The sequence below is a fragment of the Elephas maximus genome, chromosome 21 (assembly GCF_024166365.1).
Source record: "Elephas maximus indicus isolate mEleMax1 chromosome 21, mEleMax1 primary haplotype, whole genome shotgun sequence".
Lineage (NCBI taxonomy): Eukaryota > Metazoa > Chordata > Mammalia > Proboscidea > Elephantidae > Elephas > Elephas maximus.
In genome coordinates this window covers 39773495-39796735 of record NC_064839.1, presented here as the reverse complement: position 1 = coordinate 39796735, position 23241 = coordinate 39773495, and the positions used below count along the sequence as shown (strand labels likewise).

The 23241-nt window shown below is 49.2% G+C and overlaps 1 protein-coding gene across 4 annotated transcripts in view; it reads right to left on the bottom strand.

The window, feature by feature from the left end:
• Nucleotides 1-23241, bottom strand: part of VAC14 (VAC14 component of PIKFYVE complex) — a 103289-nt gene that overhangs the window by 54680 nt on the left and 25368 nt on the right. For all 4 annotated transcript variants that reach the window (XR_007514570.1, XM_049863727.1, XM_049863728.1 and 1 more), the window contains exons 10-12: nucleotides 14904-14967; nucleotides 8460-8604; nucleotides 8124-8189 (exon numbers count right to left, since the gene is read on the bottom strand). Coding sequence is in view for 3 of the 4 variants with exons in the window: in XM_049863727.1 (XP_049719684.1) it covers nucleotides 8124-8189; nucleotides 8460-8604; nucleotides 14904-14967 (275 nt within the window). In the remaining variant the exon portion in view is untranslated. The remainder of the gene's footprint in view (nucleotides 1-8123; nucleotides 8190-8459; nucleotides 8605-14903; nucleotides 14968-23241) is intronic.

Below are 23241 nucleotides of genomic sequence, written 5' to 3'. Positions count from 1 at the left end.
GGCCTTGTGCACTGCCAGTGGGGAGCTGCCAGAGACTTGTAGCGCATTTCACTCTGGCCATCTCAGGAAGGAGGAAAAATACCACATGGCTTGGAAAGAGCACTAGGCAGGGTGCGGGCTGAGAACAGGGGCCCTTGCCTGGCCCCAAGGACACTTTCTGGTTCAGAGCTGGGGCACTGCAAGTGGTTTTGTACACTGGTCCATATTATGGTTCCCAACCTGAGGTGTGCATCAAAATTGCCTGGGAAGCATGATAATACTAGCCTCCAGGCCACAGGCCCCACCTGAGTGTAGTAAATTCAGGAAGTCTGGGGTGAGGCTCAACAGCTGTATTTTAAAAAGCTCCAGAGGAAAGGTCAACAGTTCGAATCCACCAGGTGCTCCTTGGAAACTCTATGGGGCAGTTCTACTCTGTCCTATAGGGTCAGTATGAGTTGGAATTGACTCAACGGCAAGGGGTTTGGTTTTTTTGGTTTCCAGAGGATTCTGATGGTAGCCCTCATTGGAATGGCTCCACCGTGGAGCTTCTGAGCAGGTGTGACCTTGGGCCCCTCTATGTGAGATCACTTCCTGGGTACTCAGGTCAGTCAGGTTATGGGAGGCCCTGTAGGCAGCTCTACCCTGTAGCTCGGCTCTTGGTAAGTCCCCTTAGTGCAATTCCTCCTGCCCCAGAGGGGCCCTACTTTGAGAAAGTGAGCCTCACTTTCTCCCACCCCTCTCAGGGCCAACCTCTGCCTTCATGGGGGGCCTTGGGGGCCAGGCAGCAGGGCCTCACCCTACCTGCTTAATCAACCAGTGACTGTACCCAGCTTTGGGTCCTCATGTGCTCATCTGCCCAGGGCAAAGAATCTAGACAGACAGACACTAAAACCTCCCAATATACAACCTGTCTTCCAGAGTGGAACACCGCCAGCCACAGTGGCTCTCACAGATCTGCCCTTTGCTCTGAGGGGGCGCTGATGGGGCCACTGCAACACAAAAGTGCAGAAATATGGAAGGAGCAGGCGAGCAGAGGCCCTCTCACCAGGCCGTCCTGGGACTGCTACCCTGCCCGTGCCCCTCCTTCTCCCTGGCAACAAGACCATAGTCCCCCAGGACTCTCATGGGGGCTGAAGGCCCTATGCTGGGCTGTGGGAGTACAGAGGCCAAGGAGGTTGGGCCTGGGGCATCTGGCTGTTCCCAGGAAGAAGGCCTGGGGGCTGTGACTGCAGTCCAGCTCCTTTTGCTTGCTGGCCGGTGGCTGTTCTTCCTCTTCTTCCTGCTCCCCGCCACTTTCTCTCAGAAGCCCCCAGAAGAAGCTGCAGGGAGAGCTGAGAAAGGGCGAGTGTCCCTGGCAGGGGCCCCAGAGGAGGAGGAACGCAACAGGAAGAGGGTCCCTGTGTTCCTGAGTCCAGGGTCGGGCTGCCTGGGCTGGGCCGGCTTATCTTCTCATGTGGGGGGCTCCTGGCAAGAGGAATCACATTCTGGCACAGATATCTGGCCCCTCAGTTCTTGGGGCTGAGGTTTCACCTTATCACTGCATCTGATTGTAGAAAAATCTGCAGAAGTGAGGCGGGTTGTGGCAGTGGTGTTTTGTTTGTTTTAGAGAGTGGATGGAATGAAAATTGGAGCGAAATAAAAACAGAAGCAAGGATATGAGGAGAAAAACAAGCCCCATTCTTAGAAAAGACTGTCCACTTTTGAGCAGACAGCATTAGTATTCCAGGGAGAGAAGTCCAGACCACACAGATTCAGAGCTGGATGGGACCTGGGACGATCCGGTCCAGCCCAGCACTCACAGTAGAGCCCAAGGTGCGGGGATGTTCTGCAGCCTGCTCGGGGTCCCGCAGAGGTTGGGTGATGGCTCCCACTCCCCACTCGGGCAGCTTCCCATTTTCCACCGGTGGTCCCAGCCTAGCCCCAGCTTTTCTTGTAGGCGAGGACCAGACAGGAGGAGGGTGAAGAGACTTCTGGAAACAAGGCGCTGGAGGGGAGCCGGGCAGGCCAGTGAACAGCCTAGAGGCAGCGCATGGGGCCCGGGAAGGTGCAGAGCTGCCAGGAAGAGACCTTCCCTTAGAGCTGGCACCCTGAATTCAGACTTGTAGCCTTCTGGACTGTGAGAGAATACATTTCTCTTTGTTAAAGCCATCCACTTGTGGCATTTCTGTTACAGCAGCACTAGATGACCAAGACACCCACGTTGCATCAAGCTAGGATACTCAGTGGGGATTCAGATGCTCTGGAATCACGTAGCCCCGACTTCCATTTCTGGCTCCTGGCGGTGTGACCTTCGGCAAGTTACTCTCCTCCCTCACGCCTGAGTTCCCTCACACACCAGATCGGGGACGGTGGACTGCGTGCAGATTCATCATGATTGCAGACGCAGAGCCCTCTGGCAGAGCAGATGCTCCCTAAGTGCTGGCTTCTGTCCTGCTTCCAGTCTCCTCCCAGATGAGGGGGGTCCAATCTATGCTCTACACACATGTAGCACCTCTACTTCATTCTGAGAGATGACCCACCCAGGGACGGGAGAGAGTCACCTGGCAGCCACATAAGTTGGAGGAGGGACTCAGAGCCTCCCCATCATTCCTCACGGCGCAGCTCTCGGGTGTGGGGCCTCCCTCCCTCTGAGTGGGACCCCTTGAGGAAGTCTCTGCTGTCACTCACAAAATCCCTTTAGAGCAGGGAGATGAGCCCCCGGCCCAGCTGGCTGACCCACCAGACCACAGTGCAAGGGTTCCTCGAGGAAGGAGTCGACAGGGGGACTTCCTTTTCATAGTTACTCTAAAGCTAGGGGAGAAGAGAGAAGGAAGTGTGTGTGTGTTGGGGGTGGGGGGGCGGTGAGGCTCCTCCTGGGTTGAGAGTCTCTGCTCTGTAGTGTTAAGGATGCCTCAGCTTCCAGGATGTTGAGAAGACTCTGGGGAGAATGGCTCTGAAGGACTGACCGCAGAGTAAACAATTTGTAAACACAACTGGGCCCTTTTGGAACTCAACGAATCTTAAGATTTTACTCTGAGTTGAGATGATGTGGCAGAGAGTGGCCCCCATACAGGTCTTCAAAGATGATGCCACATCTCCTCCTTGCCCTGGACACAGGCAGCCAACTGGGAGCCCTTCCACCTGCACAGCCAGGGAGGCAAGGATGAAGAGCTGCCTGGTGGACAAGGGGTGAGGCTGGTGCTGAGTGCAGCCTTGCTCCCTGCTCTGGGCCAGGGGCCCAAGTCAGAGTTAGCAGCTGTGACTCCAGGGTGCCGGGAGGCTAGATGAGAAAGGGAGAAAAGTACAGAGGGGGCTCTGGTCTTACTGCCATCTTTGTTCTCCACTTTCTATGACTAGGAGGCTGAACAGGACTCACTCCAACGCCCCTGCCTACCCTGGCCACCTGCAGGGGGTCTGTGTGGGCCTTAGGCCTCTAAAGACAGGCAGGAAAATAGGACAGAGGCCAGCTCTGTTCCAGCTTCTGCTGCTGCAACTGAGGCAAGAAGGGTTTAAGAACAGACATGGGGACGTGCTTAAGTGGCACAGTCAGGACTCAACTCCTGGATTACCTGACACCAAAGCCTGTATTCTGAACCACCAAACCGCACTGCTACCTGGGGAGCAAGTAGTACTGGGAAAGGGATGCCATTCAAAACCACAAAATAACGAAAGTAAACTTAACAATAAATTAAGGTCTACAAATAAAGACCCTAAAGCATTCCTGAGGGATAGCAACCTGACTTCCATAAGCGGGGACGAGCCCTGCTCTGGACGGGAGAGTTCAACGCAGTCAAAAGGTCAATTTTCCCTAAATTAATTTGCAACCAAAGACACAGCAGCCATTTTAAGGGGTTGTCACTAAAGGCCAGGGTCTGTGCTGGTAGTTTATGCTCTGTCTCTACAACAAGAAGCTATGAGGCAGGCGTAGACACCATTAGTCCCATTTCGCAGGTTCACTGAAGCTGAATTCTGTGCCCAAGTCCCCGCTGTGAAGGATCAGAGCTGGGATTCAAACCCAGCTCTGGCAGCCAGCTGTCTATCTAGGTCTCTTCCAGGACCAAGATTACCCTGAGAATTTTAAATGTGGGTTGGGAGGCAACTGTACTTGGGAGTAGGGGATCATTCTGAAGTTTCTCCCAGGGTAGCAGCACTGTTAGGAACATGGAGACACCCCAGTGCCCTCAGTGCTCACAGCTGGGAGCGTGGCCACCCTCAAGGAAAAAGCTCAGCGAGGTCACATGGCAGCTGCCCGGCTCACGAGGCAGCCAACAAGGCGCACTGTCTGGGTGGTGGGAAAGCAGTCCCACCTCCCAACTCAGGTCTTGCAGGACAGCCTTGAGTATACTCCCTGCGTGCCATGCCACTCAAATCAGGGTCACATTTTCATGTGAAAATAAGTCATTGGATCTCTGGCTAATGGGAGGATTTCTACTCTGTGTCAAGAATATTAATTTGACACCTGCAAACTCCTTTAGACAAAAGGGATTTTCAGATGAGGCCTGCAAGGAGCAAGTGACACCGAGGAAACAGCCACTTATCCTGAATAAAGGAAAAGCAGAGACAACAGAGAATGCTAGGGGGTGTGGATGGCAGAGGAACAGTGGCAGGCAAGTCACCCGAGTAAGTCACATGCCAATGGGACTGCTGAACTCAGAGGTGGAGGAGAGCTTGGTCTCCAAGCTCTTGCATCATTAACACCTGGGCACAATCTGTTCCCTGAGGGCACTGGCTTTCACCAAGGGTGAGGAGTATGAGATTTATCACCATCTTACTGGAAGAGAAAAACACTGGTAACATACATGACAAAATTTAATGTCCCAAATATACAAAGAGCTTCTACAAATCAATAAGAAAAAAGGACAAAGAGTATGGAGGTGGAAGGGAAATTTTTTTCAAAACATATGCCTAATTGAGAATCCTTCTCAAGAACTGTGGAATAAAATGCTAGAAAGCCTTTTTGTTTAGAAAGCTCATGAGGAAACGAGGATGATGCTGTAACTAAACACAAGCTCCCCACCTCCCCAGCTGGTTCTGACATGGCGCCTCGGACTATACTTGTTGACATACAGCGTGGAGGTTAAGCAGTTAAGAGGACGGGCCTTGGAGTCAAACACATCTGGCTTTGAGTTTGGGCTCCACCACTTCTTAGCTGTGCGCATGTTACTCAACCTCTCTAGGCCTTAGTTCTCTGAGCTATAAAATGCGAATAACAAAAGAGTACTTCCCCAGAGTTGGTGTGAAGGTCTGCAGACACTTCCAGTGAAGGGCCCAGCACAGTTCCTAGCTAACTGTAAGGGCTTCCTTAAAAAAAAAAAAAAAAAACAACCCAAACCCATTGCCATCAAGTAGATGCCAACTCATGGTGACCCCTGCACGTTAGAGCAGAATTGCTCCATAGGGTTTTCAATGGCTGTAATCTCACGGAAGGGAGTCCTGGTGGTGCAATGGTTAAAGCTCCACTAACCGAAAGATCAGTGGTTCGAACCTACCAGCTGCTCTATCGGTAAAGACTACAGCCTTGGAAATCTCATGGGGCCGTTCTAACCTGTCCCATAAGGTTGCCGTGAGTAGGAATCAACTCGACAGCAATAGGGATCTTATGGAAGTAGACCACCAGGCCTTTCTTCTGCAGCACTGCTGGGTGGATGCGGACTGCCAACCTTTCAGTGAGCAGCAAAGCATAAACTATGCCACCCACAGACCAGGGACTTCACACATATAAACTATTATCAAGAATCATCCAAGACAATAGGATAACCTGTGCCTGAGGCCCCTATGCTAGATGCTAGGTTAGTGAAGGAAGCTTCCACGAAGCCCTCAAACAAGAAAGGGGCTTCTCCCTGCCAGGCTGTGTGTGCTCTTGTTTGACCGAATATACAAACAGATTTGAGCTCCAAGGAGCCTAGTTCGAGATCAGCCCTAACTGCCCAGAGACTGGCACTCTGAACATACCAGGTATGGAAGGGACATCCTAGAAAGGAGCTCTAGGAGAAGAGACTTTTCCTGGTTCACGGCTATAACCCATTGCTGAGTCGCAGTAGGCCCTAAAGGTCACCAAAGAGATGGGGCAGGTGACACTTAGGAATGTGATTCTGGGGAAGAACAGGATTTTGCAGAATCAGGACTCATCCTCAATGGCCAAAGTCCCTAAGCCCCTTCCCTGGAGGTGGGAAGGCAGGGGCTTTTCTCTCTGTCACACCACCCTTCAACATGTCCCCAAAGTGACTTCAATTCCCCCACCAGGGGAGGCCCATGAGATGCGTCCAACGCCCTGACAGCATTTGCCATTTCAGCAAATTGAGTTCCCAGCGGCTACCTGAAGAGAACTGCTCAATGGCCTGCATCTCCTGCTCCCTTTAAATGCACACGCACACCAAAACCAATTTCCAGCAAAGGAAGCTAGATGGGATTAAACAACTTAATTCAAAGGACTAAAAACTCAGCGGCTTCCAGTGAAGTCCTTGGGAAGGAACCAATCAGCTGAGTTCTTCTCTTCCTTTTCATATTGAAATGAGGGCCGTGACTGAGCAATGAGTCACAGGCAAAACTGGGCCAAGTCCACCTGGGCCTGGTAAAGCGGGTGCAGGAAGGGAAAGGGAGGGAGGGTGTGTGGGGGGAGGTAAGGAGAGGATGGGCAGGCAGGCAGGGTCAAGGGCACATTCAAGACTACAGGTCTTGGATTTTTTTCTGGAAATTCAGTATCTCTACCTAGAGCATCTAGAGGCTGATTCCTGTCTGTCCGTTTCTGAATCTACTATGTCCAGCCCAGGTTCAGGAAAGCAAACTCACGTGGCAGGATAGCTGCCCTGGGACCTCACACAAGCCTGTACCAGCCCAGGGAAGACCGGAGTACAGGTAAGCAACACTCTGCTCCTTATCCCCCCACCCCCAGCCCTGTCCACTCCCATGCTCGTACTGGGCAGTGTGGGCAGGTCTGCAGATCCATGTGCCTACTGCCTCGACCCAGCAGAAGGGGAGCAGGGGGCAGGTCAAGGCTCAGATCCTCAGCATCCAACATGAAGCCTGAGGAGCTAGTACAGAGGGAGGAAACGCCCACCTGCAAATTCTGTCCCCTTGCAGTTCTACTCTGCCCTGTAGGGTCGCTATGAGTCAGAACTGACTCGACGGCAGCGGGTTTAGAGGGTGGCTGGGAGGCGGGGGAGTCCCGACAGAGAATCACCCTACCCTAACTCCACAGAAAGGAACACTGGCTAGCATGGCGTGTGGCTAGCAGCCCTCTGCCAGACTACAGAAGGACCCAGGGCCCAGGTTCTCTGCCTCCTGGGCCGGCCTCCCCATTCTGGTCCTCTCAGAGGGGCTACTCCTGCTGCCTGGGGTCTGGGCCAGCCTCTCCCTTTTGCACCAGCAGCATTTGGTGCAAAAGTTTAAGGGTCTAATTTCATACTAGCGGTCAAAATGGAGTCCAGCTCAAATGAATAAAACAACTGACGCTCACGGAGTACTCACCATGTGCCCAGCACAGCATTTAGTATTTTACACAGGTCACGCATTCTCACAACCCCATGTACTGCTGCCACCCCACTGGACAGGTAGAGGGCAATCTACGGTGCAGAGAAGTTACCTGCTCAAGTTCTAGCAGGTGCCCAGCCACACTCTAGACTCAGTAGCCTGACACGGTCGCCTGTGCCCTCAGGCCACCATTCTTCACTGCCTGCCAGTGAGGACACAGAAAGTCCATGGACAGTCCTGGTGCAGCCTGCTTCCTCACCGAGGCCTGTCCCAGGGCCCTTTTCAGAAGGGGCTACAGAGCAACAGCCCTTATTCGCAAAGCCAAGAGTTTTAAACACAGCTTTTCCTCTAAAAGATGCTCCTTGCCAGGTCTGAAGAACAGGGTAAATGTTTCGGTGCTGCTTTAAGAGAAAACCCACTCCAAACCCACTGCCATCAAGTCGATTCCGACTCATAGCCTCATAGCGACCCTATAGGACAGGGTAGAACTGCCCCATAGAGTTTCCAAGGAGCACCTGGCAGATTCAAACTGCCGACCCTTTGGTTAGCAGCTGTAGCACTTAACCACTACGCCACCAGGGTTTCTGCTTTAAGAGAACAACAACAAAACAAGCCCCTCTGAGCTCCAAGATACCACCAGTCATTGAAAAGGCGGGAGGCTGGGCAGCCAGTCAAGGCAGGGGGTGGCACCCTACCTCGTCGGATTCATCCGATAACGTCTGCAGCAGGATGGGGAAGAGGCTGTCTGTGTGCCGGAACATCTGGAGGCAGAAGAGTGGGGCGCTCATGAGCTCTCTCCTCACCCAGGACTGCCTCAGCATGGACAGTGTCCCCTCATCTGCACAGGCCACTTCCCTCCCCCAGGCACTGAGTGGTCCTCACGGTATCGGTCCCTACTGTGCTCCAGGCTTTCTCTAGAACAGCAATGACCCAAACCCCGCCCAAACATGGGAAGACCGTCTAAGCCCAGTGTGACCTGAAGGAGTGCCAGGGCTGGGAGGAACCCACTGGGTGGATGGGTGGGGGCTCACCTTCCGGGGAGTCTTGATGTAGAGGTGGTAGAGCCACTTCAGGACGGCGATCCTGGCCATCATCCCGATGGCCATGTCACTGAGGTGGCAGTTCAGGACCTGCACGATCCCGTCGAGGTGCAGGGTCACTGGGGCCGTTTCAGTACTGTGGCGAGACCAGGAAGAAGTGAGTTAAAGCCCACTGTGCCCCTCTTCCACCAAGCCACTGAACCTTCCCAGACCCCAAGTACTTAAACCACACACCTTCCCCGACTACCCGGAGACCAGTGACAGGTGAGCAGACTGTACACTCCCCTGCAACGTCTCAGGGACACACCTCATACCAGCCCAGCCCAGGGTCTCATGTTCCTCCTCCTATTCCAAGGAGCTTAGGGTTTCTTGCTGGGTCAGTGCTATCACTGCAGTTTAGGGGAGAAGGGCCCGTCTGCTAGGCTCCCAACAACTCCCCCCCCCCTTTTTTTTCCCAGCACTAGCCTGGCTTAGACAGGAGAAAACCTCTCCAATGTCATTGATTTGGTCCCAACCAGGCCTCAAGGCCTAAAGGCTGTTTAAGCGTCCTCAGGGAATTTAATTCCAGACCCTGTTTTCATCAGGGAGTCCTTGGGTAGTGCAGTTAACATGCTGAGCTGCTGAGAGGCTGGAGGCTCAAGTCCACCTACAGGTGCTTTGGAAGAAAGGCCTGGTGATCTACTTCTGAAAAATCAGCCATTGAAAACCCTATGGAGCACAGTTCTTCTCTGACACACATGAGGTCACCAAGAGTTGAGGTCAACTCCATAGCAACGGGTTTACTGATAAAGCAAAAAGCCCATGTCCACAAATTACAGGGGTAGGGCTTGATAATACCTCTTAACCTCCAACAGGGCCCTTTACCAACCAACTGAAGAACATCTGCTGAGCGAGAGCAGGGCTCATGGCTTTTCACCTGAGAACTCGAGCACTTGGCACAGTTTTTGGCCTAGTACAGGCACCTCGATAGTTCCATCTGAAATTATGACACCCTTCTGAGTTGAGGAAGAGACAGCAGAACCTCTGACTGAGAGCAAAGCCGAGACTTTGCTTTTGCTTTTTAAAATGTGCTTTTGCTCCAGTGGGGGCACAGGCCCTGGGGTTTTTGGGACTGAACCCTGCTGGCGTTCAGTCAGAAAAAAGTCCTGTGGAACAACCTGGGGAAGGTTTGGTGCTGCCAGAAAACTGTACCTTAGCAGTTTCTTTGCAGGCAGAGGCTGGGGTCTTCAGGGGTGGGGACAGTGTGGGCAGGAAGCCTCCCTTCCTCCCGACACATTTTACTGTATCTGTCTCATGCTGACGGGACAGTGCAGACTAGGGACTGCTTTCCCTATAGATCTGCCTGGCGGTTCTTCCCTGCCTGTAAAAATGGTCTTTCATGGTATTTCCAGGCTGCTCAATTATTCATTGGCATCAGGAACTTGGCTGCGCACTCCTAATCCGCCTGCAGCCCCTCTGAAGCTCATTTGATGTGAATTCCTAAAGGGCACGATTCTGAGCTTTTTAATTGCCAGACGGAATTGCTATTTAATATGGTTTGATGAGCCCCATGGTGCCCGTTTCAGGGGTGAGAGCGGGCACTTCTATTCCTCTGGTGGCCAGAAAACCTGGGCGTGTGAGCAACAGCCCAGCAGAGCTGAGCCTCTGCACAGAGTTGCTGCAGAGCCTCCCCCACATGGAGCACAACAGTGCTGTCACATGGTGGGAAGTTCCTTGTGCCGTTTAAGGTTATCAAAACATCTATATTCTTTGGTCGCTTAAGACAGATGGGCAAACTAAAGCATTGACGTTAGAACCCAGGTTGGCACACATGGGTTCTCAGTCACTCTCTCTCTCTAGGGTTCACTGTCCAGCAGAAATATCATGCAAGCCACGTATGTAATTTTAAATTTTCTAGTAGCCACATTAAAAAGTAAAAGGAAACAGATGAAATTAATTTCAATAATACAGTTAGCCCAAATACATTCCCATTTTCAACATGTAATCGATATAAAATTATTAATGAGATAGTTTATGTTTGTTGTGTGTAGCAAGTCTTCAAAGCCCAGTGTGTATTTTACACTTACAGCGCATCTCAGTTCGGACCCGACCGGCTCACGTGCGCAGTGGCCAGTGCAGCTCCAGGGCATCAGGCCAGCATCAACCCTGAGCTTCCTCAATATTCTCCTTTCATCTCTGACAATTTCCTAGATGCTCCCCTGTCTTAAATGGCCAGGATTTACTGTCTAATCTTAAGTTCCTCTCTGTCTCTGGTTTCCTGCTGGCTCTTTCCGGTGGGCCAGCAGGATCCTGTGGCTGGAGAAACTGGGGTCTTGGTGGTAGAGAGACGCCTCCCACAGCCTAAGGCCTTGCACAGAGCAGTACACAAGGAGCATCCACCTCCAGCCTGCCTGCTCTTTCCTGGGCTGTGAGTCCCAAGGTCTGCAGTGAGCAGCAGCATGTCCAAGTGGCTATCCAGGGCCCTGGGCATCACGAGTACCCCTGCCTGGCAGGCCACTGCCTGAACTAGCACCCTTGGGAGGAAGGCCTTTTTTTTTTTTTTCTCCAAAATCTACCTCGGGGACTCCAGACCTCACTAGCCTAGCAACGCCCTTGCCCTGGAGCTGCTGGTAGGGAGAAAGGCAGAGCCAGACCAGTTCCTCCTACCCCACCCAGCAGGTCAGGCCCAGTGGTGTGTATAAGCCTCCAGTGGGCAGGGGCTCCAGTAACAACAATGGTGATGATGGTATTAAAAGTGATTACAGGCAACATTTCTTGGGTAAACACCCTGTGCCGGGCACCATGCTGAGCTCTTTACCTGGGTAAAAAAAAATAAAATAGCCTCATTTAATTCCCACAAAAGGCCTCTAAGATAAGCAATGTTATTACTTCCACTTTGGAGATGAAGGAATTGAGGCACGGAGACATTACGTGACTTGTCCAAGGTGACACAGCTAGGAAGTGCTGGAGCTAGAAGTCTGAATCTGAGGATCTGACTCCAGAGCAAGGGCCTGCCCCACCACATGACACTGCCTCCTCAGAGCGGTAGGCTCAGGGAAGTCTATGCCATCACTTTCAACCACCTCCTGCAGGGAGGGGCAGCAGAATGGCAGCCCTTTGAGCGGACCGAATACTCTGGCCAGGTCAGACCTGGCAGCCCCATGTACTGGTGGAAAAAGGAGGCTAGCGTACATGCTTTGCAATATATTTTCTTGTAGAAGGGCTGAGTTTCCACGTGAGGAGAAGATACCTGGTGGTCTGCTGCTGACCTGTGTGGGTTGGGCTCCAAATCCAAGCAGCCCAAAGGGGCCCTGAGCGACCAGGCTGGATGTTGTCTTGGCAACCTGAGCTCCTCAGCTGATAGCAGCATTAGATGCTTCTGCAAGCTTAGTGTCTCCATTGAGGGGAGAAAGCAAGGGCCAGCTCATGGTGGCATCTCCCCCAGGTGGCACTGTGCCAGGATTTCATGGCGCTGATGTGTTTGTGGGTGAACTGACAGCATTTTGTGTCCTAACATTCTCTTACTTTTCCCATAGCAAAGGCCAACTCCAGCCAAACTTGCCCAGCTTTGGGCATCTTTGAGACCGCCAGTGAGGCAGGTATCAGCATCAACCCACCAAAGGACTTCGTAAATGAAAGGGACCTCATGGTTTGTGCCACACAACTGTTCCATCCACAGAAGAAGAAACTTAGGTCTGGAGACAGGATGGGCCCATCCATGGCCAGGAGACCACGAACGGAGAAATCATTTCCTCAGCTGCAAATGTACTCCCTGGGTCTGATTGCCCTGGGCTGGCTGGAGATGAAGGTCATGGCAAGAAGGTACACCATGTGGTGCCAGGGATGCTGGTCTTGGTGCCTGAGCAAGGACAGGATCGCTGCTCTCACCACCCTTGAGGAGGCAGCTCTCAGCTGCTCAGTAGGGCAGCTGCTCCCAAGCCACGGCACCCTCCACCCTGGCTTACCTCACCCAGAGAACAGGATGGAATTCACTCAGTTTAAAATACACTTCTGCACTGGTTCCAAAATGTCTACACTAGTCATTCCTGGGGGCTTCTGAGTTATTTCAAGGTGTCAGCAAAACTCCACTTTCAGGGAGCATTTTCTTACACAGCATAACGTATGTCCTACACATGTATGTACTTCCACTTCCACGTGTGGCACGACTGTGGCTATTAAAGTACAGATGGGCCGAATAATGCTTGTGATACTACCAAAAAAACCCATCGCGGTTGAGTAGATTTCGACTCATAGAAACCTGAAAAGACAGAGTAAAACTGCCCTGCAGGGTTTCCAAGGAGCAGCTGGTGGATTCGAACTGAGGACCTTTTGATTACCAGCCGAACTCTCAACCATTATGCCACCAGGGTTTCCGTTTTGGTTCAAATGAAGTTTTTTTTTTTTAAATCTAGGGTGCAAAAATGGGCTTCAGGGAGATTCCTGAGACTCAGAAAGTATATTCAGAACACTGTGTGCATGTGCACTCTTCTGGGAAGAGCATCCACCGCTCTCAGCAGTATATTCAAGGGTCAGCGCCCGCTTTCAGGACCACCACTACTGCCGTCAGTTTTCTGCCAGATGGGCATGCCTTTCTGCCCTGGAAGAGCTCCCCAATCCAGCCGCAGCCCTGAGGGCAGTGCTCTAGGCAGGCAATGCACCTGAACATTGCAGGACAGGTTTTGTTTTTTGGTGACCCTGCAAGATGACATCTTGCCCATGATTAGCTTTCCTTTGGCAGCACCAACAGCGCCTCAGTGAAACCAGAGGAAGCAGACACCTCCGCCCTGACTCAGCTGCTCCAGCGGATGGAGAATTCCTTCCTGCCTGTGGGGCCAGCAGCCCACACCCCACAACCCAGGGCTCAGGCACCCTGGCTCTAGTTTCAGCTACAAAGGCCGCCTCCTCAGCACAGCTCATGAGGCTCAGGCTGCACAGCTGTGACGAGGAAACCTCCACTCACTGAGGAAGAGAAATCACAGGACAATTGGTTCTTGTTCGGTTTTTTAATTTTAAAAGAGGAGGCTCCAGCATTGGTTCCTGAATGATAGATCTAAACCACTGGTTCCAGTCGGGTGGTTTCTGGTCTTAGTACAGGAACAGAGGCCTTCTGTGTTCCCACCCTACCCAGTGCTCTGGAAATATGTGACAGCTAACTGAAAATGAACAAATGAATAAATAACACTGACTGATTTTCTTGGATAATTTGGGAGAGGTAGGTCCCTGGTGATGCAATGGTTAAAACGCTCAGTTGTTAACTGAAAGGTTGGCACTTTGAAGCCCCCAGGGGCTTCATGGGAGAAAAGACCTGGTGACCTGCTCCTGTAAAGATTATAGCCTCGGAAACCCTATGGAGCAGTTCTACTTCGTCCTACAGCGTTGCTATGCATCGGAATTGACTCACAACAGTGGCACATGACCACAACAGGTCCTAGGAGTAGTACATATTTATAACTGGCACTTGCAGACTTTGAAAAACATACACAGGATCCTTAAAGATAAAAGTAAATTTAAAAAATATCAAAGGGAGGAAAGCTCCTAAGGATGTGTATTTCCTCTTCCTAAGTGACTGCCTCCCCAGGGCCCCAGCCAAGCGTCACAATCTGAGGGAAGAAAAGCCCCAGAGGAATACTGCCATCCACTCCAGCCCCGCAGATGCCAATTCCACCCAAAGAAAACGTGACATGGGGCAAGCTCAGAGGACTCAGATGGGCAGAGCTGTGACATGCCTCCTGGGGAATCACATCACCATGTAGTGAGTCTAGAAAGCCGGAAGGAAGGGGATGGCTTCACTGTCTGGCCTGCACTGCCCCCACGTGGAAGGCTGCACTATTACAGCTGACCTGGGATGGCAGGAGAGGACTGTCCATCTGTACTCTCAAACCAACCACCCAAACCCACTGCTGTAGAGTTGATTCTGACTCATAGCGACCCTATAGAACAGAGTAGAACTGCCCCATAGAGCTTCCAAGGAGCGCCTGGCGGATTTGAACTGCCGACCTCTTGGTTAGCAGCCGTAGCACTTAACCGCTACGCCACCAGGGTTTCCATCCCAATTGATTACTGCCTACCTCTAGACAGTCCTCAAATAGCCTTCCCCTGGAGCTGGGGTCTTGTCAGCCCATGTCATCTGTGACAAGGAAAAGGTGTGAACAAAGGTATCCGCAAGTGCTGCATTGCGGACACCAGGCACTAGTTACACTTTTACAACCTGTGTTCACTCATCTCCAATGGCTTCTACTCTTTCCCAAAAGGCTGTCTATCAGAACTGGGTGGGTTGGGTTTGCTCAGTGTCCTTCAGGCTCCCTCAGCAAGCAGCTCCTATGGGTACCAGGGCACCCCAGAGGCAGTGGCCCTGAGCAGAGTTTGCCCCAGGTCTTGGCTGCAGTCTCCTGCACCCAGGGAAGATCTAGGCCACTCGCTTTCTACAGACACCTCTGGCTGGAACAAACCACTTACCTGGCTGGAGTGAAGACACTGATGCTGCTACTGAAGCCAGAGTCACAGGAACCATCTGGACCTCCTAGGGAGAGTAAGAGGAACAAGCGTCACACTAAAGCTGCTGGGCTCTTCTGGAAGAACAGACCCCTGCCTCAAGAACACACTGACTACCTGGTCCCCCACACCTTGGTTCAGGGCTCCTGAAAAGGAATGTGGCTCTGGAGCCCTGAGGACCCAATGCCTGCTCACTTCTCAAAGATTCTGAGATGGTAGCAATGCTTTTAAGTTTTTAGGCACAGGGATCTCATAGCAGGGGAGGAAAGGGACACCAGTGCTGAACACATTTGGGAAATTTCAGAAGAGACCCTTGGCCCAGCCCAGGTGCAAGGGATGCTAGAAATGACTTTGAGATGTTCCACATCATTAGCTATCAAGGAAATGCAAACCAAAACCACAATGACATACCACTTCACATCGACTAGGATGGCTACAATACAAGAGATGGATAATAACAAGTGTTGACAAGGATGTGGAAAAAATGGAACCCTCATACACTGCTGGTGGAAGGTAAAATGGAGCAGCTACTTTGGAAAACAGTCTGGTAGTTCGTCAAAAGGCTAAATATAGAGTTACCATATGACCCAGCAATTCCACTCCTAGCTATAAACCAAAGAGAAATGAAAACTTTATATCCACACAAAAACTTGTACACAAATGTTCACAGCAGCATTATTCATAATGTCCAAAATGTAGCAAGAACTCAAAAGTCCATTAACTGATGAATGGCTAAACAAAATGTGGCATATCTAAACAATGGAGTATTATTTGGCAATAAAAGAAATGAAGGACTGATGCCTGTCACAACATGGACGAACCTTGAAAACATTATGCGAAGGGAAAGAACCCAGATACAAAAGACCACGTATTATGATTGCATTTATATGAAATGTTCAGAATAGGCAAATCCATAGAGACAGAAAGTAGATTAGTGGTTGCCAAGGGCTGCAGGGAGGAGAGAATGGGCAATGACTGCTAATGGGTATGTGATTTCTTTCTGGGGTGATGAAAATGTTCTAAAATTGACCGTGGCGATGGTTGCACAACTCTGTGCGTATACTAAAACTGAACTGTACACTTTAAATGAGTCAATTGTATGGTATGTGACTATCTCAATAAAGCAGTTTAAAAAAAATGACTTTGGGGCAATTAGGACCCACTAGCCACTCTACGGGACAAAGATGTGGCAGTCTGCTTCTATAAAGATTACAGCCTTGGAAACCCTACAGCACAGCTCTACTCAACTCGATGGCAACGGATTTTGGGTTTTTGGGGCAAGGGCTATGGCTCTGCACTCTGTCCCCATATGGCCAACCCAGTATTTGTTATTAGTATTTAACTTTGACAGCATGACCTAGGATAGGAAAGGACCAATGTGACACCAACTATTTTTTCCACTTGAGGAATACCTTAAAATTCTAACCTTTTTCTTTTGGTGTCTAATTAAGTTTCCTAAACAGCCAAGGCATTCTGGATCTAGGAGGCTCCTAGTAGGACCCTATTCCAAGTTCAGTCCCAGTCCAGATGCTGGCCACAGGGAATAGGAAGCTGGCAGCATTGGGTACTCAGGGACGGTGGAGCTCTGGAAAAAATTCAGGGCTCCTAATACCCATTGTGTGGTTTAAAGCAGGTCATGTAACCTCTTCTGTCCTCAGTTTTCTTATCTGTACAATGAGACCAATACCTCTGGCATGGCCTGATCCAGATTTTATATATAATTTTTTAAATCTTGAAATAATTTTAGATTTACAGAAAAGCAGCAAGAATAGTACAGAATTCCCTGTATACCCTTCATCCAGCTGGCCCTAATGTTAATATCTCACATAACCATAGTTCAATTATCGAACCAGGAAAGTAACATTGGTACAATACCATTAATTAACTACAGACCTGATCTAATTTCAATAGCTTTTCCACTATGTTTCTTTTTCTATTCCAGGATCCAACCCAGGACCCCACATTGCATTTAGTGGTCATGTCTCCTTAGCTTCCTCCGCTCTGTGACAGTTCCTCAGTCTTTCCTTGTCTTTCATGAACCTGACAGTTTTGAAGTGCTGGTCAGTTACTTTGTAGAATGCCCCTCAATCTGGCTTTGTCTGACGATTTCTCACCATTAGATTTGGCAAGAATCCTACAGAAGTGCTACTGTGCTCCTTTTCAGGGCATCGTAGCAGCAGGTAGGTGCTGTTTATCTGTCTCATTATTGGGGATGTTAACCTTGTCACCTGAGTAAGGTAATATCTGCTGGGTTTCTCCCCTGTAAAGTTACCTTTTTCTCTTTCTAATTAATACCCATCTTGGGGAAGATTCTTTGTTTCTCCTCAAACATTCTCCAGCTGATTTTAGCCTCTATGTCTTTGGCTATCCTACCTTTTGTCACAGTGTATTCTTCTGCAATGTGTTTTCACTTTGTACTATGTCTTAGAGCGTGCTGCTCCAGGTGTGGGCTAACCAGTTGCCATCAAGTCAATTCTGACTCATGGTGACTCCATGTGGGTCACAGCAGAACTGTGTTCTACAGGGTTTTCAACGGCAGATTCTTCTGGAAGTAGTTCACCAGGCCTTTCTTCTGAGGCGCCAACCTTTCGGTTAGCAACCAAGTATGTTAACCCTTTGCACCACCCAGGGAGGCCTTTTATTTCCATGTGAAACAGAAGAGCTGTACACTGCTGCTGCCTGTTCCTTCTCATCCCAGATGTGCTCTGGAGGATGGGGCACAGCTTGTAATGGGGCAGGAGGAGCCATGGGAGTGGGCTGGGCCTGCTGAGTGCCCAGCCTCCAGCACCCAGGCTAGAAAAGCATGGAGCCTGCTGGAAGAGGGCCCAGGAAAGGTGAAGAGGAAGTGCTGGGAGTCCTGGGCAGATGCCCACACACAGGGCAGGCCACCAGGGGAGTCTCTGGGCAGGCCAGACTGGAACATAAGCCAGGACTCCACACTCCCGGCAGCCTCCTGGCAGCCTCCCTTGCTCTGTATCTTTTAAAAACACACGTTTATAGATGAAACGATACCATGTTAGAAATTTGCCACAAATCAACTTAGATGGTCTGTCAACGTTCACTCTCACATGCTTCCTTATGCATGAGCGCAAGCACTTCTCTAGGCTCCCAGGTACATACCACCAAGCTGTCCTTCAGGAAGGCGCTGCCGATTTACATTTACTTTCAAGCACAAAGGCACAGTTGTCCCTCCAAAGCCGCCTCACACAGGATACCAGTAATCTTTTACATGTTTGTCAATTGATGAGTAAAAATGGGACATTGTTTTACTTTGCAATTCTCTCGATTCACGGTCAAGCTGAGCATCTTTGTTGGCTGCTTATATTAACTCCCTCTTCAGAGAACTGCAAGTGCAACATGTGGTCTGAGCATGGACTCTGGGGCCTCTGCCTGGGTGTGAGCCCTGACTCTGCTACTTACCAGCTCTGTGACCTTGACTTTGCCTCAGTTTCTTCACATGTACAGTGGGGATAGTGTCATTATAGGGATAATGACAGCACCTACACCACAGAGCTGTTATGACAATTAGTAAGTTGACATCTGTTAGGTGCTTAAAATGATGCCTGGCACTGTAAGAGCTACACAAGCATTTGTTATATAAAGGGATCAACTAATCTCTTCATGAACTTGGCACATTTTTCTTCCACTGGGTTGTTTTTTTTTCTTCTTGATTTGTAGGAGCTCCTTATATATATACATATTCTTTTTTTTTTTTTTTGGATACTAATTCTTTGATAGTTAAATACATTGCAAATATCTTCTCCCAATCTGTGGCTTGTCTTGTAGCTTTTAACCTGTTTTCAGTTATACCAAAGTTTTTACTTGAGATATAGTATATCAATCTTTTTCTTTATAATTTTTGCTTGTGGGTCTTATTTAAGAAATTCTTAGTATCTATAAAGTATTCTTGCAAAAAAAAAAATTGAATTTAAACCTAATCAAGTAGCTTCACTAATTTACAGGAAATACAGAAGACAGAGGACCATAAGGACACCAAGGGAAACTCCGCAGGACAAATGACCCAGCTTCTTAAAAAGTAAACTGCAAGGAATTAAAAAAAAACAAAAACCCCCAAAACAAAAACCTTGAGTCGGTTGGGGAAACATGAATCCTGAATAGATATTTAATAATATTAAGGACTTAATTTTTTTTTCCTGAGGTGTGATGGTGGTCTTTACAAATGTTTTTAACTCTCTTAACGACGTTATGAGGTAGATAGTATTATTATCTCCATTTTATGGATGAAGAAACTGAGGACAGAGAGGTTAAGTAACTAGCCAAGGTCACCCAGCTGATAAATGGTGGAGCACAGACAGTGTATCTCTGAATTCTGTGCTGATAAGACTTCATTACTCAGCCTCTTGCATTTAGGTTTTAGTACACCAGAATTTACTTTTATGTGAAGCAGAAATATAATTTTATTTCTTATCTCTCTGGATAACCAATTGTTCCGGTTCCATTTTTAGAGCAGGCTAGATCTGCACTGTCCAACAACAGTAACCACTGGCCATCTGAGACTATTAAGCCCACGAAATGTGGCTAGCCTGAACTGAGATGTGCTTTGAGTATAAAATACACACAACAGATTTCAAAGACTTAATATGGCAAAAAAAGTAAAATATCTCATTAATAATTTTTAAATTATTCATCACATGTTGACATATGTGGTGGTGAATGCTAGGTGTCAACTTGGCTAGGCTATGATTCTCCGTGATTTGGCAAACCCAACCAACCCACTGCCCTTGGGTAGATTCCAACTCACAGTGACCCCATAGGTTTCCAAGAATGTACATCTTTATGAAAGCAGACTGCCACATCTTTCTCCTGAGGAGTGGCTGGTGGGTTTGAACTGCCGATCTTTCAGTTAGCAGTCGGGCACTTTAACCACAGTGTCACCAGGGCTCCTCACAGTTTGGCTGACACTGTGTAATCACCTTCTATTTTGTGATCTGATACAACCAGCTGATCAGTTGAATGGGGAGTTTCCTTGGGAGTGGGGCCTGACTCCAGTACATAAATGTACGTTCTGGCAAAGCTTCCTCTTTCTCCACCCTGCACACCTCCTGTTGCATGACCTCTGGTTCTCGGGATGTAAGCCTGCAGAAGTCTCTGGCCTGCTGCCTGTTTTGCAGATTCTGCATTCACCAGCCCCTGCAACCCCACAAGCCAGCAAAAGCTTCCAGCCTGCTGCCTGACCTGCAGATTTTGGGTTCATCGGCCCCTGTAACCATGTGAGCCAGCAGGGGTCTTCAGCCTGCCACCCAGAGATCTGGGACTTGCGAGCACCCCAACTGTGTGAGCCATTTTCTTGAAGGAAACTTCTCTCTCTATATATTTATACACGGTTCACTGATTTTGCTGCTCTAGAGGACTCAGACTAAGACAACAGATAACATTTTGGATATTTTGGGTTAAATAACATATACGACTAAAGTTAATTTCATCTGTTTCTTTTCATTTTGTTTAATGTAGTACATGGATCATGTCCTCTTGCTACTGGAGGGTGCTGGTCCAGTCTTTCCCCTTGAGGTGAGGAGATAATCCTATATTACCCAGGTGGGCTCAACGTAATCACAAAGGTCCTTCTGAGAGGGAGAGAGAGACTGGAAGGGCTGTTTTCCACAGGAATATGGAAAAAATTTAAATGCTAATAGCTATTATGTTAATGTGATAAGATCAAGAGTGATTCTTTCTCTTCTCTGTTTTCCAAATTATCTGTAATATCATTAGATGATTTGTGAAAAATTAAACAATTTTAAAAAGCTGGGAGAAAGACATTATTCCGTGAGGTTGGGTCTCTACGCTTGCGCAGCTTCTGCAGTCACTGTTAGATCTTAGCGTGCTGAGACGTTAGAAGCAAGTCAACTTTCAACACAGAAGGAACCCATCCAACAACTTAAACCTCCAAAATGAATCCCTCAGGGCCCTGTACCTTCAGTCAGAGGCCTCAATGGACACAGGACAAGTTGCAAACATCTCATCATGGCATAGGAGCCTCGTCAGTTCAGTTCAACACATACTGAACAGATAATGACATCACATGTCCCTGGCCTCTTCTCTCCCCATGTTCTTACGTGACTATTTCATATCTTTTCCTTTCTCCTCCTTCCCATCCTCGCTCTCAGCTGATGACCCTGCTGTCTCCTAACATGGACACATCAGCAGAGAATTTCACTAGCTCTCGGCACAGCTGCCCACCTGCCTGCGCCTCCACACAGTCCTCCGGCTAAGGCCAACCCTCCATTGCTGCATTAGCTCCACACTTCTTGGGGCACTGTTCCAGGAGTTCTCTCCCCTTCCTCCTACATCATCAAGTTTTCCCTCCGCTAGATCTCTCCCATCAGCATACAAACCTGCTGTGGTTGGCTGAATAATGCCTCCCAAAGCAGTCCACATCTTAATCCCTGAAACCTGTGAACATTGCCTTACAAGACAAAAGTGACTTTGTAGATGTGATTAAGTTAAGGATCTTGAGACGAGGAGATTATCCCATATTAGTTGGTGGGCCCAATGTAACTACAAGAGTCCTGGTAAGAAGGAGACAAGGAGAGACTTGAGGATCCTGCAGAGTTGTTTTTGAAGATGAGGGAGGGGGCCATGAGCCAAGTAATGCACATGGCCTCTAGAGGCCACAGAAGGCAAGGAAATGGAGTCTCTTACTCTGCTCAGGCGAGACATGCTACAGCCAGGAATGTTCAGCCAGCTTGGCTCCTTCCTAACTTTACTGCCTCATAAACAGCATTGTAGCAGACAAATTACTACAGTAGTTCCCAGAGATGGCTGTGTGACCTTGGCTAGTTACTTAATCTCTCTCATTAAGAGCTTCCAGATGGAGTACAGCCCTGACAATCCATTTTGGATTTCTGACCTCTACAAGTGTAAGAGAATAAATCTGTATTGTTTTAAGCTACTAAGTTTGTGGTAATTTGTTATGGCAGCAACAGGCAACTAATCACCTGCTTTAATTTCTCCAATTATAAAAAGAAAAATCTCTCTTGACCTCACCGTATCTGTCAGCTATCACCCTATTTCAGTTTACAGGTACACTCCTCAAAAGGATCTCACCCTTCCCCATGTCCACTTCCCTTCTCCCACTCTTGAGTGACCCCACACTCATCAGGCATTTATCTCCACAGCTCTATAACATTGCTACCGCCCTCCACAGTGTTAACTTCGGCATTCAGGTCTCAGGCCTTATCTGGTCTATGAGCAGCAGCTGACACAGCCCAGTGCTCCATTCTCCTCGACAATTTTCTAGACCTGGTTTCTACCCCACGGGCCGATTATTCACAGCTCCTTCTCATCTCCCCAGCTCTAAATGTTAGTGTGCCCCGGGGGCCAGTCCCTGGCCCTTACAGCTTCTCTATCTACACTGGCTCCCCGGTATCTCACCCACTCTCATGGCTTCATACTATCTGTGCACTGATGATTCCCAAATTCTTACCTCCAGCCTAATCTCTTCCCTGAGCGCCAGGCTGACAGGCATCATCAACTGAGCACATTAGTTTAGTTCTATACTAAACTCTTCATCTCCCACCAATCTGCTCCTTCCTTGGGCTTCCCCATCTCAGTAAATGGCAACTCCACCCTTCTAGGCATTCTTTCCTTCCATACCTCACACTCAACCCATCGGCAATCTTGTTGGTTCTATCTTCAGAGTATATCCAGAACTGATCCCATCTCACAATCTCTACTACGTACTGCCATCTCCCGCCTGGGTTACTGCAGTAGCTCTTAACTGAGCTCCCTGTGTCTGCCTTGCCCTGCTACAGTCTATTTTCAACAGAGCAGCCAGAGTGGCTCTTCAAAAATGTAGGTCCAATTGTATTCCTCTGTTCAAAACCCTGAAATGACTCCCTGAGCCTTCCCGAACAAGAGCCAAAGCCCATCCAATGGCTGGCTTTATGCTCAGGCCCTCGTTCCTCTCTGGCCTCATCTCAGACTGCCAGCCCCCTCGATCGCTTGCTCTGCACCAGGAACACTCCTCTCCTTGCCCTTGGGGATTGTGACGCACACTACCACAGGGCACCTGCACTGCTGTTCCTTCTGCTTGGAATGCTCCTGGACGCTGCCAAGCTCACTCCGCAATCTCTTTCGAGTCTTTGCTCAAACTTCACATCTGCAGTGAGGCCTTCTCTGGGGGCCCTGCTCCTGGATAATACCATGCCTCCTTCTCTACTTGGTGTTTCCCACAGTATTTATCTGCTAAAAAGAACTCTGGTATAGAAAAACCTTACATACATCCATGATTATTTCCTAAGGATAAATTATTAAAACTTTTAAGGCTTTTGATATATGCTGC